Source organism: Oncorhynchus keta, chromosome 12 (genome assembly GCF_023373465.1).
Source record: "Oncorhynchus keta strain PuntledgeMale-10-30-2019 chromosome 12, Oket_V2, whole genome shotgun sequence".
Classification (NCBI taxonomy): domain Eukaryota; kingdom Metazoa; phylum Chordata; class Actinopteri; order Salmoniformes; family Salmonidae; genus Oncorhynchus; species Oncorhynchus keta.
Genome location: NC_068432.1, coordinates 5,076,132 through 5,095,869, shown reverse-complemented (window position 1 = coordinate 5,095,869; position 19,738 = coordinate 5,076,132). Strand labels below are relative to the sequence as shown.

At 41.7% G+C, this 19,738-nt stretch overlaps 1 protein-coding gene across 2 annotated transcripts in view; it reads left to right on the top strand.

The window, feature by feature from the left end:
- The window catches only part of LOC118391756 (follistatin-related protein 4-like), a 221,123-nt gene that overhangs the window by 171,093 nt on the left and 30,292 nt on the right, over positions 1–19,738 (top strand). For both annotated transcript variants that reach the window (XM_052457656.1, XM_052457655.1), the window contains exon 7: positions 19,354–19,520. In XM_052457656.1, coding sequence (XP_052313616.1) covers positions 19,354–19,520 — 167 coding nt within the window. The remainder of the gene's footprint in view (positions 1–19,353; positions 19,521–19,738) is intronic.

Sequence of the window (19,738 nt, the reverse complement as noted above, 5' to 3'; positions counted from 1 at the left end):
TTACACCAGCTCTGTCAGGAGGAATGGGCCATCACAGTGGTCCTTCTGTAGCTCAGTTGGTAGAGCATGGCGCTTGTAACGCCAGGGTAGTGGGTTCGATTCCTGGGACCACCCATACGTAGAATGTATGCACACATGACTGTAAGTCGCTTTGGATAAAAGCGTCTGCTAAATGGCATATATTATTGACCCAACCGCTTGTGGAAGGCTACCCGAAACGTTTGACCCAAGTAAAACATTTGAAAGGCAATGCTACCAAATACTAATTGAGTGTATGTAAACTTCTGACCCACTGGGAATGTGATGGAAGAAATAAAAGCTGAAATAAATCATTCTCACTTACTAATTATTCTGACATTTCACATTCTTAAAATGAAGTGGTGATCCTAACTGACTGGGAATTTTTACTAGGATTAAATGTCAGGAATTGTGAAAAACTGAGTTTAAATGTATTTGGCTAAGGTGTATGTAAACTTCCGACTTCAACCTTAAGTGGTGACTCAAACCTGTAGCCTAAAGTATGGTTAATAGCCTAGATAGCTAATTGAGATGTTTTTTTTTCTTTCACTTTAAGCAATGGAAATTGACAACTGTCTCTGTCTCCATCTGTTTCTTTCTTGTAAGCATTTCCCATCCTGGTGTCGGTGACCTTGTGAGAATCTGTGGTAGAAAAGAAGAATGTATGAAAATGTAGCATAGACATTGTATATTACCCTAGCTAGCTAACGTTAACATGCTGGGTGTGTCTCACGTAATACCCTTGAGTCTGCATACCCTGAGAAGGTTAATTAAGAGAACATACAACCATCGAGCCCAGCTAATGTTAGCTAGCTATTTAGCTAGTGGATAGCTAGCTAGATACCTATGCTAAATCATCCAGCAGAATTAATGTATCCAAAAATGGAAATAAATTGCATGGAAAACATACTTTTGCTCTCCAGTGTTGATGTTTTTGACGTACAACACTGTTTTTTCGTAGCAATCTTTCATGTTTGGACTTGCACACTGACCTTCCTCATCTGGGCACGTTTGCGGTCGTCATTATTTCTAGGGTTTTGCGCAGATGGGCAGAGCTTGACATGATGCCTTAATTCCTGCGATAAATAAATACTTGCACCAATGCAGCCCAGCCAAAAGTGAGAATGTTCCTCAACGGTGAAACACTTGCAAGGTTACATGATGGAATAAGAGTTTGTCTTGTCTTATGACCATTTTTTTTTTTATAAACCATTATTCAACCAAGCTTAATAATAGGCTTACAATTTGGCAATCACAAATGACTATCATAATTTTAAACGTAGTTGTTTATTAGTGTGTCTACAAATGTTTAATTGATGATTAAAATAATTGACCCATTGTAATTGACTCAATGCACAGTGAAATGGTTTAACATTTTAAAGTATTTTTGGATGTAAACTGTTTGTGAACCCGTTTTTGCTATTGGGCCTCCAGAGCTATTTATTGCAGAAGTGATCGGTTTTCAATTGGCTAACACTTATCACGTGGTTTGTGCAGGCTGAAATATGGTGTGTTGGGATGTTATCGCAGTTATTACAGTGTAACTATGCATTATTACAATTAATTACAATGATTGTTACAGTGTAATTGCATATGTAATTAAAGTGTAATAATGTAATTTACACTGTTACCAACATTTTTCGCTTGAAAAAACACAAGGTCAAACTGCACTTTGCGATTATTGCTTGAGAGGAAATGGAATGTTCTTTTCCTTCCATTCTGTCCTCCAACAGAGGAAACAGCTAGGGACAGGATGCAGGCTTCCTGTCATATCCGTAAGATGACTGATTATTAATTGTCACGTAAATCCAACCTGACTCCCCATCAGTGTGTCACACAGACCATGGCAGTGACATGCATTACAGAAATGTCCATTGGTGAGGAAAGTCATAGTCACATGGACTGGGACAGCTGAGCATTGTCAGCCCGCATTTACTGTCTCCAATCAGAGTCCCTATGACTGTGTATTCACCCACCGTCTGCCCCCTTGTCCTGCCATCTACGATAAGTGTCGCCATGGAGAGGTGAGGGTGACAATTGCCCCAAGGCCAGTGACATGTGACCGCAGCCTCTCTCCAAGTCTCTATCGAGCTCACTGGGATCTGACGTCCTACTACATGACAAGAACTCGGTCCTGACACCCATGTTGGTTACTGACTTACACTAATGGTTGAGGCTATTGCAAGCAGTGACACACATGTTGTGCTATTGAATGGAATGTTCTCATACATGCTAAGTAATGTTTACACTTGCTAGCTAATGTGCTAGCGTAGCAACAGCTCATTTGAAACACCACCTTTTACAACAATATCAGTGTCACATGTTTGTTCTTTTTCTGTATCTATAGCAAAACTGCGTAAACTCCCTCAGTATTTTCTTTCGAAGAAAAAAGTTAAGCTGCCTGAGCCTAATGCAAAATAAGTGCTCTCACTTTGTCACAGTGTGATACTGCATTCACTAGCTCCCATAGAAGTATATTATTGTATCTGTGTACAGATCTATGGGCTGGCCATGCACAGTATGTATTACACCTGAATGCAACAGACCTTAAAAACTAGTAACATTAAAGCATGAATGCCTTTTATTTACTGCCTCCTCTTTTATGTTGATCGGAGATCGATGTCTGGTGATTACGGTAGTGCGTTCTTACTAGGCTTTTACCACAGTCTGTTACAGTGGACCACAGATTTGAACCAGTATTCTCGGTACTATAACACTATAACGTCCCATCAATACCATTCATTGTCAGTTAAAAGCCTAGGCAGAACAACAGTACTTCAAGTCTCATGGTGACATTACTGCACAACGCTTACTTAGCCATTTCCCTGCACATACTTCGCTTTCACCATCTTCCTTTCTAGGCCTAGATTCAATCAGATCAGGTGTTAACCGGTGATAGCAGACACCCGCATTTCTGATGTGTTGGCTGTGTCGGAGGTGGAATTGCGTTGGAGCTGTCAAGCGATCTTTGTCACGAAGCCAGACCCGTCCCACTCGCGTTAGAAGTTCAGAACCAGAAAGTGTAGGTTATAGAGAAATAATGACGTTCAAATGAAATTCATTAAATGAAATCATGAGAATTTCAATCATCCTAAACAAAGTGTAGATTACATCTCATATTTCAGTTTTTGAACGTGTAAACAAGGCTGCATGGGATTTCTCTAATTGCGTCTTTGTGCAGCCAATGGCAATGTCCGCTTTAGATATGATACTGTGAGTCGATTGTGGATTTGACAGCTCTAACGCAGTTCCACCTCCGACACATCAAATCATCAGCTATGAAGATGTCGGCTAAAGCGGATCTGACTGAATCGGCCCCTAGCTTTATGAATAACACGCAGAATGAAATTCAATTCAAAAGTTGCAAATCATGTTCAAACCCAAACACTGTCTAGCGCAAGGTGATTCCTACACTCTGAGAAGAACCAAGGCCTAACATTGACGCTTTGGAAGACATTTCAAACACACCCCATTTAATGAGCTGCAGAAGAGATTGTGTGTGTGTGTGTGTGTGTGTGTGTGTGTGTGTGTGTGTGTGTGTGTGCCAATAACATCTCTAGGTCAGGTCAGTCAGTGGCATCCATAAAGAAAGATTTATGCTGCAGGCAATTAATCCCTCTTTACCTCCTCCTTAAGGCTTTAAAACAAGAAAAGCTATTTACCCCTGTCAAAGGCTTTAGCATTGTTTAATAAGAAAATGCCTCTGGCTGGCTGTTTTTAAAAGATGTAGGCTCTATTCAATCCGTTATCGTGGAAATTCAGCATTACATCGTGATTGAAATTGAAAGGCAATGTTCATGTGTTGGTGAAGACTGCATTCACAGTAAATGCTGCATGTCGGCTCAATCGTAAATTACCTTTACATTTCCATCACAGAATCAGCAATGCGTCTGCTTTACAGATGAAAGAATATCCAGATTGCATGTTGGCCTTTAATGTATCAGACTTGATCTAGCCAAATTAAGTTGGAGATTAGTTTCAGAGAATGTGTCGCTCCTCACTAAAGGCTTGGAGGTCAGTATTAAGTGAACGTTGTCTATCTTTTGTTTTTGTTGCTTTGGGGAGAGTTCTGTGGTTTATATTTGGCATAGAGGAGGGTAGAGTTTTTTTTTCTCCAGGGTTTACTTTAGCCCTTTTGCAGGTTTTAGCATACCATTACTTATCTGCTTGCATGCCCCTTCCCTATATCGAGGTGTTTTGGTACTTCCCTTGTGCACTAAGTTTTTCCACACACTAACTATACCACACATGTCAATATAGTCTACCAGTCTATCCTGCGTTCTATCCATCATTCATAGTGACAATAGTGGTAGGTGGATCGTTTGTCCAGATCTGCAATATCCTAAGTAGCGATCATACCACACATAAAATCATTCAAAGCTGCACCAGTTTTCATTATAAGTGGAGAGGACATGGTGCATCATTGTGCATGAAAGAACAGTGAAGACATGAGACAGGCAGCTCAACAAGTTGCCCTATTGAACTTGTTTAGGGACACTACAATGATCCTACCTAGACTAGCCTCCAACACCCCATTGCAATGAATAATTGCATTGTTTTCTACGTTCTACTCTCGGCCGTAAACTTCAGCGAACATGTCATTTGAATCACAGCGCAAACGTGATTTGAATGTTTCATTCCATTCTATTCGTAACAATTTATTCGGTATAGAAAGTAACATGCCAGTCTGACTGTATTTTAATTTCTGATGCTGAGATGCGCTGTCTGTTGTCGCTCACCAAGTCATCCTATAATAATGTGGCCACATATGCTTCCAGCAAGCCCAGTTATTCAGGATAATGAGCTCTGCCTTCTCTCCAATCCGAGTGGCTACTCCTCGCGCACCTAGAATTCATAATGCTTCAATATCCTATAACCTAAACTTTTGTCATTTCACTTTTACAATGTATTATCTTTTATTTGTGGCATTAACACAACCAGTCATAAAGTTTTCATCTGATTATAGGCTACTTCAAACGTATCCTGTAGGCTACCTGCGCACATTCGTCCAAAATATAATTCCAGCAGCCAAACTGTGCAGATTGTAGCGTTGAAAACGCAAACCGTGTTGAAGCGCCCAAAGTCTGTATGCTTTGTTTATTGGTTATGGTGCATTGGCACAGAAACCTGTTGGTGGAACATTTGTTGCATATATTTTAGATAATTGTAAATATTGCATAAACATGTTAAATCAGATTTTCACCAAGCTGATCATTGTCTATCAGATGGCTCTGATCGTAGAGTAGGTCTAACGAAACTGTCAGGGAGAGTTAGCTCATCCGTGGTGCTCGGCGAACCCTCAACTTTCTGTCGCGTAGTCCTGCGTGGCATCGACTGTGCTCCAAAAGCATGCCGAAGTGGCAAATTCAATATCCACGCTTATAAACACAGGGTCGCTACAGTTCGTTATTTGTAATTTTTTGTTAATATTTAAGTCTATGAGGGGGAAGGTGTGCACACTTTTTTTTTTGTACCTTAAAAGGAGAAGGTCTCGTGAAAATATTTCTAACCTGAGAAGGACGCCTTGAGATGCACCAGCCCCCTAAAAAAGACCTAAAATGGAATTTCAGATTCCATTTTAGGAAACAAGCCTATTCTCAACTATTGTAAGATGAAGACATTGTGTCCAAGGTTAAACGTATCCTTCACACTACAAGCAAATGCCAATGGTACAAAACTGTAATGTTTATTAAGTGGATTAATTTGCCAACTGTTCAGTGCATTATCTGAACCTATTTTTTTCTAGACCACTGAATATTTGCCATCACATACTTTATTTGACCTTTATTTCACTAGGCAAGTCAGTTAAGATCAAATTCTTATTTTCAATGATGGCCTAGGAACAGTGGGTTAACTGCCTGTTCAGGGGCAGAACGACAGGTTTGAACTTGCAACCTTTCGGTTACTATAACTTAATAGAGTAAGTTTTACATTAACTATTGGTTGTGAATTTTTTTATGTACATGAGAAAGACACCCATTTGCAGTCAAACATTCAGTCCATTCAACAATATGTGACTGGAAACAATTTTTTTTTTTTTATGGTTCAGGAAATTGAGTTCCATAAGGATTTATGGCTTTCTTTAGCAAATAATGGCAATTGGCTGTGACATAGAATTTCTCCTCAGTTATCCTCAGTAACTTATACTGTTCCCTAAATTACAAAGCTTTTCTTATCTCCGTTTCACAAGCAGCATAACGGACTGAAAAATGTAAATGTCAAATTGCATATGCCTGAACATTCTGTATCCTATTTTTCCATAAAATTCTATTTTTCCATGTAATCTAGTGAGAGCATTTGAAGTGAGAGATTAGTACCTAGTAACATCATGCTATCATTTAGATACCGATTTACAAGTAAATGTACACTTATATTTTTGTTAATAAACCACCAAGCAGACTAGCATCGATGCAGTAGGTTATTGACCCTACATTGCAGATTCTCCTGTGCCTATATTACAGAGCTCACTTAGAGATATAGGTCCTGCCCAATCAATGAAATATTTTCTTATTTCTAAACTTTTAAATGTAGTTTAACGATGTGATTGTTCTCATCATCCAGACCTTTCCTATTCTTAGTGATTATAAAAAGCTTCATTCTCCTTGTAGTTCAGGGCTGCCAGGGAGCCACAGTCAGTCTCTCCACCTTGGCTTTGTTAGAGCCACTGGGGCTCATTTAAAGAGAAAGTGACAGAGAGAGAGATAGAGGTAGAGAGAGAGAAAGAGAGGGAGAGACAGGAGGAGAGGTAAAGAGAGAGGCAAAGAGAGAAGTGGCGAGAGAAAGATTGAAAAATACAAAAGAGAGAGAGAGACAGAAGTAGAATAAAAGTGAGACAGGAGAAGTAGAGCGAGAGGCAATGGAGGGATTCATCTTTACCTGTGGAGGAGATTAAGGGTCTGGATTGTGTGTGATTAATGAGTGGGCTGCTGATTGCTCATCTTCTCTTTCCCTCCATGAATTACCAGCACACTCGCAAATTGACACATTCAGATCCCTCAAATTGAAGAGAGAGAGAGAAAGAGAGAAAGGAATTAAAGAGATGAGAATAAAAGAGAGAGAACTAAAGAAAGAGAGAAAGATAAAATGAGAGAGAGAGAGAGAACTAAAGAAAGAGAGAGCGAGAATGAAAGAGAGAGAGAACTCAAGAACGAGAGAGAGAGAAAGAGAATGAAAGAAAAAGAGAGAATGAATGAAAGAGAGGGAGAGCACTAAAGAAAAACCGAGAGAGACAGAAGTGAATGTTTTATTCCAATGGTAATAACTTCAGGTTGTTGTGCTGGAAACATTTTATTCACATACCATCTCAGCTATAGCAAAAAACTTTTCAGGAACATGTGGAGACCTCTCTACTGGGTCCCATTGGGTTTTAAGCAGGCCTCCAATGTCCGGTCTGGAGCGTGTAACCATGTAGCAACCTTGCAGTGCCCTAGAGAGCCTATGTAAATTATTATTATGACATTTGTCGTTACACAGGACCACGTGCTGACATAGACCAATCACAGGCCCGGCAGGCTACGAGGAGGTTCCATAGACATTAAGGTTGACTCTCTCAGGCAGGATGAAAACGACTACATCGACCACAATCATTTTCTAGTTACGAACACTTTCACCATGATGCTTAGCAATTTTTGGGGGGTGCCATTCAGCTCCATTCAGCAATATGGCACGCTTCAAATTCTAATACTTCTGGCTTCACGAGCCAAGTTTTCCATAGGAACACGTGGATGACGTCGGCACTATCACTATCTACTGGTTTTAATGTCTATGGCTTTAAGATAAAGGAATGTTCCACAGAACGTTTTCGAACTTGTTGGGAGTTAACAATTAGTTTGACTGTTCCTGGGATTCTTCGGTGTGCAACACTCTCAGAATAAGAGGTACTGTTGCTGGACCCCAGGACTGAGTAGCAGCTGCCATGGCAGCAGCTAATGGGGATTCTTAATAAATACAAATTCTACCTAACTCAACCGTTCCTGGAACCAAAAATGTATTAGCTGGTGTATTTATGTATTTTATCACTTTGCCTTGGTGTGAAATTACAAGACCTTATAAATCCTTGCAAGTCCTTTTACTGGACGTGGCAAATATGGTCTGTTTTTAATTGATAATAGAACAACCATATGTATCAGGTCCCACCTGCACAGCCCAGGCTTATATGTACAGCAACACATCAGGGATTGTTTGTAGTCACCGAGGGATCTCAGGGGAGGCATATCTGCGTAGAGCCTCTCCCCACTTTGAAAAGACACATTAAAGTGTGTGTGTGCACGTGCTTGTGTGTGTGCATGCATGTTTGTACTTTAGGTCCAATGTGGCTGCTTTTCTTCAGATGTTACATTGCAATAGTGGCACATTGCTATCAGTTAGGGAATGGACTGAGGGAACCATGCAGTCACAAGAATGTGGCCCAGCAAGAGGAAACAGAGCACCAATTAAGAGCTGTTTTAAACCGAATTGCTTTATAGCCCATTGCTAAGCAGCTTTGGCAACATTGGAGAATAGGTAGCAAGTATCAAGAATGGCAAAATAAACAAATTCCTTTTCAGGTGTTGATTTCCTGAATCGATTAATTAATCTATCTACCTAACCTGAAATGATCTATCCTGACTCTATATAACCTGAAATGATCTAGCCTGACTCTGTACAACTTGAAATGATCTAGCTTGATACTGTATAACCTGAAATGATCTATCCTCTCTATATAACCTGAAATGATCTAGCTTGACACTGTATAACCTGAAATGATCTATCCTGACTCTATACAAGCTGAAATGATCTAGCTTGACACTTTATAACCTGAAATGATCTATCCTGACGCTATACAACTTGAAATGATCTATCCTGACTCTATACAACTTGAAATGATCTATCCTGACTCTCTATATATATTGTGGGGCTCCAGAGTGGTGCAGCGGTCTAAGGTACAGCATCTCAGTGCTAGAGGCATCACTACAGACCCTGGCCGTGATTGGGAGTCCCATAGGATGCGCACAAAAAGCCCAGCGTTGTCCGGGTTAGGGTTTGGCCGGGGTAGGCAGTCATTGTAAATAATAATTTCTTCCTAACTGACTTGCCTAGTTAAATAAAGGTTAAAAAAATATATATACACCACCGTTCAATAGTTTGGGGTAACCTTTGAAAGAAAAGCACATATTTTGTGCATTAAAATGAAATCAAATTGATCAGAAATACAGTGTAGACATGTTTAATGTTGTAAATGACTATTGTAACTGGAAACAGCTGATTATTAATGGAATATCTACATACTGTAGGTGTACAGAGGCCCATTATCAGCAACCATCACTCCTGAGTTCCAATGGCACATTGTGTTAGCTAATCCAAGTTTATCAATTTAAAAGGCTAATTGATCATTAGAAGACCCTTTTACAATTATGTTAGCACAGCTGAAAACTGTTATACTGATTAAAGAAGCAACATAACTGGCCTTCTTTAGATTAGTTGACTATCTGGAGCATCAGCATTTGTGGGGTCGATGACAGGCTCAAAATGGCCAAAGACAAAGCACTTTCTTCTGAAAATGTGTAAGTCTAATGTACCTGTCCTCTAACTCAGTTGTGCACCGGGGCCTCCCACTCCTCTTTCTATTCTGGTTAGGGCCAGTTTGCGCTGTTCTGTGAAGAGAGTAGTACACAGCTTTGTACGAAATCTTCAGTTTCTTGGCAATTTCTCTCATGGAATAGCCTTCATTTCTCAGAATAAGGAAAGACTGATGCGTTTCAGAAAACATTTATTTGTCTCTGGCCATTTGGAGCCTGTAATTAAACTCGCAAATGCCGAAGCTCCAGATACTCAACTAGTCTAAAGAAGGCCAGTGGTATCGCTTCTTTAATCAGGATGACAGTTTTCAGCTGTGCTAACCTAATTGCAAAAGGGTTTTCTAATGATCAATTAGCCTTTAAAAATGATAAACTTGGATTAGCTAACACAACATGCCATTGGAACACTGGAGTGATGGTTGCTGATAATGGGCCTCTGTACGCCTATGTAGATTTTCCATAAAAAATCTGCAGTTTCCAGCAGCAATAGTCATTTACAACACTAACAATGTTTACACGCTATTTCTGATCAATTTGATGTTATTTTAATGGACAAAAAAATAAGATTTTCTTTCAAAAACAAGGACATTTCTAAGTGACTCAACTTTTGAATGGTAGTGTGTATATACACACATTGACAGCTTTTATTTTTCACCTTGTCTGCTCTGGTATTCAAACCAGTGACCTTTCAGTGCTGGCTGTACACTCTAACCGCTAGGCTACCTGCCGCCCTTTAGAGATAGTCTTTGGTAATCAATAATTGTCCTACTCATAATTAAAAATGATAAAGATTGGGCAAAAAAGTACTTAGTCAGCCACCAATTGTGCAAGTTCTCCCACTTAAAAAGATGAGAGAGGCCTGTAATTTTCATCATAGGTACACTTCAAATATGACAGACAAAATGAGAAAAAAAATCCAGAAAATCACGTTGTAGGATTTTTATGAATTTATTTGCAAATTATGGTGGAAAATAAGTATTTGGTCAATAACAAAAGTTTACCTCAATACTTTGTTATATACCCTTTGTTGGCAATGACAGAGGTCAAACGTTTTCTGTAAGTCTTCACAAGGTTTTCACACACTGTTGCTGGTATTTTGGCCCATTCCTTCATGCAGATCTCCTCTAGAGCAATGATGTTTTGGGGCTGTTGCTGGGCAACACAGACTTTCAACTCCCTCCAAAGATTTTATATGGGGTTGAGATCTGGAGACTGGCTAGGCCACTCCAGGACCTTGAAATGCTTCTTACGAAGCCACTCCTTCGTTGCCCGGGCGGTGTGTTTGGGATCATTGTCATGCTGAAAGACCCAGCCACGTTTCATCTTCAATGCCCTTGCTGATGGAAGGAGGTTTTCACTCAAAATCTCACGATACATGGCCCCATTAATTATTTCCTTTACACGGATCAGTCGTCCTGGTCCCTTTGCAGAAAAACAGCCCCAAAGCATGATGTTTCCACCCCCATGCTTCACAGTAGGTATGGTGTGCTTTGGATGCAACTCAGCATTCTTTGTCCTCCAAACACGACGAGTTGCGTTTTTACCAAAAAGTTATATTTTGGTTTCATCTGACCATATGACATTCTCCCAATCTTCTTCTGGATCATCCAAATGCTCTCTAGCAAACTTCAGACAGGCCTGGGCATGTACTGGCTTAAGCAGGGGGACACGTCTGGCGCTGCAGGATTTGAGTCCCTGGCAGCTTAGTGTGTTACTGATGGTAGGCTTTGTTACTTTGGTCCCAGCTCTCTGCAGGTCATTCACTAGGTCCCTCTGTGTGGTTCTGGGATTTTTGCTCACCGTTCTTGTGATAATTTTGACCCCACGGGGTGAGTTCTTGCGTGGAGCCCCAGATCGAGGGAGATTATAAGTGGTCTTGTATGTCTTCCATTTCCTAATAATTGCTCCCACAGTTGATTTCTTCAAACCAAGCTGCTTACCTATTGCAGATTCAGTCTTCCCAGCCTGGTGCAGGTCTACAATTTTGTTTCTGGTGTCCTTTGACAGCTCTTTGGTCTTGGCCCTCGCGGAGTTTGAACTGTGACTGTTTGAGGTTGTGGACAGGTGTCTTTTATACTGATAACAAGTTCAAACAGGTGCCATTAATACAGGTAACGAGTGGAGGACAGAGGAGCCTCTTAAAGAAGAAGTTACAGGTCTGTGAGATCCAGAAATCGTGCTTGTTTGTAGGTGACCAAATACTTATTTTCCACCATAATTTGCAAATAAATAAATAAAAAATCCTTAATTCTTATTTTCTGGATTTTTTAAACTAATTTTGTCTGGCATATTTGAAGTGTACCTATGATGAAAATTACAGGCCTCTCTCATCTTTTTATGTGGGAGAACTTGAACAATTGGTGGCTGATTAAATACTTTTTTACCCCACTGTATATTGTAATGAAACAGGCATGGAGCAGGTCTCGAACCCTCGACCTTCTTGCCCGAAGTCCAGCTCGCTATCGAGTGTGCTACAAAAGCATGCTCGAGCGGCAGAGTCGATATCCGCGCTTATAAACGCAGGACCGTTACACTACTCCCTCTTTTCAAAGAGCGCGTCCTCGCGACTCAATGTCTTATAGGAACGCGCTCACCGGCCATGCACACGCACTGTTGTGGATGCAAGGTCCGATCACTTCTGACACCAATGTAAGGAAACAGCAGGGAGCAGGTCTCGAACCCTCGACCTTCTAACCCGAAGTCCAGCGCGCTATCAACTGTGCTGCAAAAGCATGCTCGAGAGTCAGAGTCAATATCCACACTTATAAACCCAGGGTCGTTACAATATACACTGCTCAAAAAAATAAAGGGAACACTAAAATAACACATCCTAGATCTGAATTAATTAAATATTCTTATTAAATACTTTTTTCTTTACATGTGCTGACAACAAAATCACACAAAAATGATCAATGGAAATCAAATTTATCAACCCATGGAGGTCTGGATTTGAAGTCACACTCAAAATTAAAGTGGAAAATCACACTACAGGCTGATCCAACTTTGATGTAATGTCCTTAAAACAAGTCAAAATGAGGCTCAGTGTGTGTGGCCTCCACGTGCCTGTATGACCTCCCTACAACGCCTGGGCATGCTCCTGATGAGGTGGCGGATGGTCTCCTGAGGGATCTCCTCCCAGACCTGGACTAAAGCATCTGCCAACTCCTGGACAGTCTGTGGTGCAACGTGGCATTATTGGATGGAGCGAGACATGATGTCCCAGATGTGCTCAATTGGATTCAGGTCTGGGGAACGGGCGGGCCAGTCCATAGCATCAATGTCTTCCTCTTGCAGGAACTGCTGACACACTCCAGCCACATGAGGTCTAGCATTGTCTTGCATTAGGAGGAACCCAAGGCCAACCGCACCAGCATATGGTCTCACAGGGGGTCTGAGGATCTCATCTCGGTACCTAATGGCAGTCAGGCTACCTCTGGAGAGCACATGGAGGGCTGTGCGGCCCCCCAAAGAAATGCCACCCCACACTATGACTGACCCACCGCCAAACCGGTCATGCTGGAGGATGTTGCAGGCAGCAGAACGTTCTCCATGGCGTCTCCAGACTCTGTCACATGTGCTCAGTGTCAACCTGCTTTCACCTGTGAAGAGTACAGGGCGCCAGTGGCGAATTTGCCAATCTTGGTGTTCTCTGGCAAATGCCAAACGTCCTGCACGGTGTTGGGCTGTAAGCACAACCCCCACCTGTGGACGTCGGGCCCTCATACCACCCTCATGGAGACTGTTTCTGACCGTTTGAGCAGACACATGCACATTTGTGGCCTGCTGGAGGTCATTTTGCAGGGCTCTGGCAGTGCTCCTCCTGCTCCTCCTTGCACAAAGGCGGAGGTAGCGGTCCTGCTGCTGGGTTGTTGCCCTCCTATGGTTGTTGCCCTCCTCCTCCTCCACGTCTCCTGATGTACTGGCCTGTCTCCTGGTAGCGCCTCCATGCTCTGGACACTACGCTGACAGACACAGCAAACCTTCTTGCCACAGCTCGCATTGATGTCCCATCCTGGATGAGCTGCACTACCCGAGCCACTTTGTGTGGGTTGTAGACTATGTCTCATGCTACCACTAGAGTGAAAGCACCGCCAGCATTCAAAAGTGACCAAAACATCAGCTAGGAAGCATAGGAACTGAGAAGTGTTCTGTGGTCCCCACCTGCAGAACCACTCCTTTATCGGGGGTGTCTTGCTAATTGCCTATAATTTCCACCTGTTGTCTATTCCATTTGCACAACAGCATGTGACATTTATTGTCAATCAGTGTTGCTTCCTAAGTGGACAGTTTGATTTCACAGAAGTGTGATAGAGTTGGAGTTACATTGTGTTGTTTAAGTGTTCCATTTATTTTTTTGAGCAGTGTATATACAGTTGAATTCGCAAGTTTACATACACTTAGGTTGGAGTCATTAAAACTCGTTTTTCAGCCACTCCACAAATTTCTTGTTAGCAAACTATAGTGTTGGCAAGTCGGTTCGGACATCTACTTTTGTGCATGACACAAGTCATTTTTCCAACAATTGTTTACAGAGAGATTATTTCACACTGTATCACAATTCCAGTGGGTCAGAAGTTTACATACACTAAGTTGACTGTGCCTTTAAACAGCTTGGAAAATTACAGAAAATTATGTCATGGCTTTAGAAGCTTCTGATAGGCTAATTGACATAATTTGAGTCAATTGAAGGTGTACCTGTGGATGTATTTCAAGGCCTACCTTCAAACTCAGTGCCTCTTTGCTTGACATCATGGGAAAATCAAAAGAAATCATCCAATATGTCAGAAATAAATTGTAGACCTTCACAAGTCTGGTTCATCCTTGGGAGTAATTTCCAAATGCCTGAAGGTACCATGTTCATCTGTACAAACAATAGTACGCAAGTATAAAGACCACGGGACCACGCAGCCATCATACCGATCAGGAAGGAGATGCATTCTGTCTCCTAGAGATTAACATATTTTGGTGCGAAAAGTGCAAATCAATCCCAGAACAACAGCAAAGGACCTTGTGAAGATGCTGGAGGAAACAGGTCCAAAAGTATCTATATCCACAGTAAAACGAGTCCTATATCAACATAAATTGAAAGGCTGCTCAGCAAGGAAGAAGCCACTGCTCCATAAACGCCATAAAAAGCCAGACAACGGTTTGCAACTGCACAAGGGGACAAAGATCATACCTTCTGGAGAAATGTCCTCTGGTCTGATGAAACAAGAATAGAACTGTGTGGCCATAATGACCATTGTTATGTTTGGAGGAATAAGGGGAGGCTTGCAAGCCAAAGAACACCATCCCAACCGTGAAGCACGGGGGTAGCAGCATCATGTTGTGGGGGTGCTTTGCTGCAGGAGGGACTGGTGCACTTCACAAAACAGATGGCATCATGAGACGGGAAAATTATGTGGATATATGGAAGCAACAGCTCAAGCCTTAGCCACAACACTGACAACTTCATCAGAATGCCATAGGCATCATGGAGGTGGAGCTATGGAGGTGGATGGGAGGTGGAGCTATGGAGGTGGAGCTTGGGAGGTGGAGCTATGGAGGTGGAGCTTGGGAGGTGGAGCTATGGAGACCAATCAAACATTTAGGCCGAATTCTTACCGAGTCTAATGCTCTTTCCTCGACTCTCATTCCTGTGTACCCCCACCTCGCAGACAGCCAAGCTCTCTTCTCCCTGTTTCCAGGGATATATTATTAAAGCCCCAGGTAATATAGGAGAAAGGGGACAAGATTTCTGGGCTGCATTCAGAGGCCCACATTAGTTATTCCCAGGGAGAGTTCATTCCTACTTTGCATTTACATTTCTGTGTGTGTTTTTTGGAGCGGAGGCCAGAAACGAGCATCCTCCATGATGGCTATACCGCATATTGCAGGCGTTAGCAGTTACCACTGATGGATCAATAGTTTGTGAATTGCAGGAAAGTTACTCATACACATGCAATTTTTGGATGGGTTACAAGCCTAGGAATCATTAAGGAGATAATGTCATGTCAACCCTATCCAGCAGGGAGAACCGTGCAGGCATGGCCAGTGGATATGTAATTTGTCTGCCTTTGTCACACACACTCTGCTCTTCAGAAGACGAGGCTTTTGCCTGTGTAGTCGGCTGGTAAAAAATTGGACGGAGAGAGGCTTCTCCTCAGGGAACAACAATCTCCAAAGCTGGAGTCAAAATCTCCATTTTGCATCAGGATTTATTTCACATCGAATTGCTCAGAGCCAACAAAAGATGAAACCACCACCGTTCTAACATGGACATTTTTTTGTGTGGGTGTGTTTTTGTATTGCTTTTTTTTGCCAGACAAAACAGTGTAGGCTGAATTTCTATACGGAGTGTGTTTGAAAAGTTGCCAGGTTGACTCTGCAATAACCTCCATCTTAGTGCACTCTGAATTTGACATTTGATTCAGCTCATTTGTGTCAAAGTGTATATATTATGGCGGAATTTAGAAGCCTGAAATCTGTTGGTTTTAACAATGATCTATCAGTTTTATCAACCTTCACTGTCCTTCAAGAGTTGACGAATTTCCTCCTCACTTCAGTTTTGCTTTCGGTTTGGAGACATCTCTCAAGACCCTGCAAATGAATATGTCCTTTTCAACAACTTTACTCTCTACTCATATACTGTACATGTAACATTGGAGGGCAAAAAAGGAAACTGACCACTCAGTCATTTGCACAATCCTTCTCTCTGCATATTGTGATACCAGTAACATAAAGGTATGCAGTGTACATAAGAGGCCAGTTGTAGTGAGGAGTAGGCTCCCTAGCTAGCCATGTCAAATCAATGTATTCTGCTCTGCATTGGCCTACCTCTCATGGCCCACCATGTCACCCCAATTACTGTGGGGTAGATTAAACCCTACCTGGAAGTGGCAACGTATCATATGAAAAAAATGTATATTGTTTTATTTTGGAACTCAGTCGGGGTCCTCAACTTAAAACAGAGTAAGAATAGTAGAATACATAACAGGTACAATTTACAAATGTTTTACTCTTGATATGTCAGTCACTGACAGTCACTCAATTAGCCATGTCAGCTAACAGTTTTTAGAGGGAGTTTGTCTAGCCAGTTATCTAAACTTGTATTCGGGCCTAATAATGGCCGAATACCGACCGCGCATGCAGGGCATGTGCCCAGGGGCCCTGACCTCCAGGAGGCCCCGTTGGTTTTGTTAGTCATTCTCACTCAGATATCATAATTAACATGGCATAAGTCATAAGGGAATTTGCTTTGAAACTGCAACAATTTATCTCCCTTCCATGGCAAAATGGGTAGAATTGCATGAAATGTGCTGTAAAACTCCACATCCTTTCGCTCTGCCCCATGGCAACATGTGTAGATTTGCAGAACACTTGCTTTAAAACTGCAACATTTTCTTTACACCCCATGGCAAAATGTGTAGAATTGCAGAAAATAGACGTTAAAAGGTCTATCTCACTTCGGGCCCCCAAAAGGCACACTATTAGATGTGCTCTCCTAATCTCACCAATCCAGTAAGTAACCCTTGGTTATTTTACTATAAATTCAGTGTTTCACTAATCCAGTAAGTAACCCTTGGTTATTTTACTATAAATTCAGTGTTTCACTAATCCAGTAAGTAACCCTTGGTTATTTTACTATAAATGCAGTGTTTCACTAATCCAGTAAGTAACCCTTGGTTATTTTACTATAAATTCAGTGTTTCACTAATCCAGTAAGTAACCCTTGGTTATTTTACTATAAATTCAGTGTTTCACTAATCCAGTAAGTAACCCTTGGTTATTTTACTATAAATTCAGTGTTTCACTAATCCAGTAAGTAACCCTTGGTTACTTTAGTGTTTCACTAATCCAGTAAGTAACTATAAATTCAGTGTTTCACTAATCCAGTAAGTAACCCTTGGTTATTTTACTATAAATTCAGTGTTTCACTAATCCTATAAGTAACCCTTGGTTATTTTACTATAAATTCAGTGTTTCACTAATCCAGTACGTAACCCTTGGTTATTTTTACTATAAATTCAGTGTTTCACTAATCCTATAAGTAACCCTTGGTTACTTTACTATAAATTCAGTGTTTCGCCTCTCTTGGTATGTTTTGTAACTGCACGAAGAAACAGCAAGCAGTGTAGCAATCTAAGTAGTTCTTGACTTAATGATATCATTAGACGGCAACAGTAAATGTTTCCCTCTCAAACAGTTTGTGTTCGGTGCTCCGCTAGCTCTCTGCTTTCAGAGCCTGATGAATTGGGTTTACGTAAGTCTTTATAAGAGGTGGATCAGAACATCGTGAATTGCTTCTGCGAGAAAAGCAGGGGAGATTTGTCACAAGCAATGTGTACTAACATGAACCAGGGTGAGTCGACGAGAGGAAGCAACATTGTGTGTCTCAAACCATTGGATTCCCCTACACATCCAGTAGTGTTTGTTACAGTCATGTACTGTAGCAATACCGACTGTAAGGAAAGTATAGACCAGCAGGAGAGGATGGCACATTGTAATTTCATATAGGTCACACGGGGGAAGAGAGAGCCAACTGTTTCCATCCAATCCATTTCAGAGTGGGAAGGGAACAGGGGAACAGCTCAGGAGTTCATGCATGGTCGGCTCGGTTTCGATATCTGTCAGGTGTCTGGGAATCTTTGTTTTATTGAATGACTTATACTCTTCCTAAAGACCCCAACCAATTTTGACCCAGGGTCATTCAGACATACACTGAGTGTACAAAACATTAGGAACACTTTCCTAATATTGAGTTGCAACCCCTTTTGCCCTCAGAACAGGCTCAATTTGTCTGGGTATGGACTCTGCAAGGTGTCGAAAGCGTTCCACAGGGATGCTGGCCCATGTTGACTCCAATGCTTCCCACAGTTGTGTAAAGTCGGCTGGATGTCCTTTGGGTGGCGGACCATTTTTGATACACACGAGAAACTGTCGAGTGTGAAAAACCCAGCCGCATGGCAGTTTTTGACACACTCAAACCGGTGCACCTGGCACCTACTACCAGACCCCGTTCAAATGCACTTAAACCTTTGGTCTGCCCATTCACCCTCTGAATGGCACACATACACAATCCATGTCTCAATTGTCTCAAGGATGAAACATTCTTTAACCTGTCTCCTCCCCTTCATCTACACTGATTGAAGTGACATCAATAAGGGATCATAGTTTTCACCTGGAATCACCTGGTCAGTCTATTCCATGGAAAGAGAAGGTGTTCCTAATGTTTTGTACACTCAGTGTATTTATTACATTCTTACCTGTCATCCCTCATTCATCCATCCCTCTCTCATCCCTCTCTCTTCCTTTCTGTATATGGGCCCCGGGGACACTCTGGAACAGTGCTTCTTGATTTTCCTTAAAGGTGAAACAAATTGGACTTGCTAGTCAGCTGAATGTAAATCTTCCTTAATGAGAGAAATTATATTTCCACAATGTCCTGCTCTCGTCCTCAGATCAGACACCGTTCCCTCTCACACAGCTGTGTTTGTATCCCCTACTGTGTGTTCTGTGATGAATAAAGTCTGTCTTTGGTTCAGTTCCACCAGCTCATCTCTTTTATTGGGTTTCTTTCTTTTTTTCTTTCTTTTTTTATTTTCTTCTTTCTTTCTTTCTTTCTTTCTTTCTTTCTTTCTTTCTTTCTTTCTTTCTTTCTTTCTTTCTTTCTCTCTCTCACCCCCTATTTCTCTCTCTCTTTCTCTCCCCCCTCTCCTCTCCTCTCTCTCACTCCCCTACTGTATGTCTCTCTCGCTCTCTCTATCTCTCGCCCTCTTCGCCCCACCCCACACTACAGAGGTTGTTCAGCTGAGCCTGGCTGAGGACCAGAGAGTGAGTGTCTCCACGGTAACAGTGGGCCTCAGCACCGTGCTGTCTTGTGCCATCCAGGGAACGCTGCGGCCGCCAATCATCTGGAAGAGGAACGGAATCATACTCAACTTCCTGGACCTGGAGGACATCAATGTGAGTGTCGGCTGAGTCAGAGGGTTTCAGTTGTCCTGGTTGGAATTTATTTATGGGAAGTTATAGGACCCTGTAAAAATCATGTTTCGACATGAAGTAAGTCATGCTAGTATGAGCCAGAGTCCAAGGGAACAGGGTTGAAACAGGTTAGTCCTACAGCCCAAAACTGCATAGGCTTTCACTCCAAGACTGTCAATGTGAGTAAGAGTGTCTTTAAA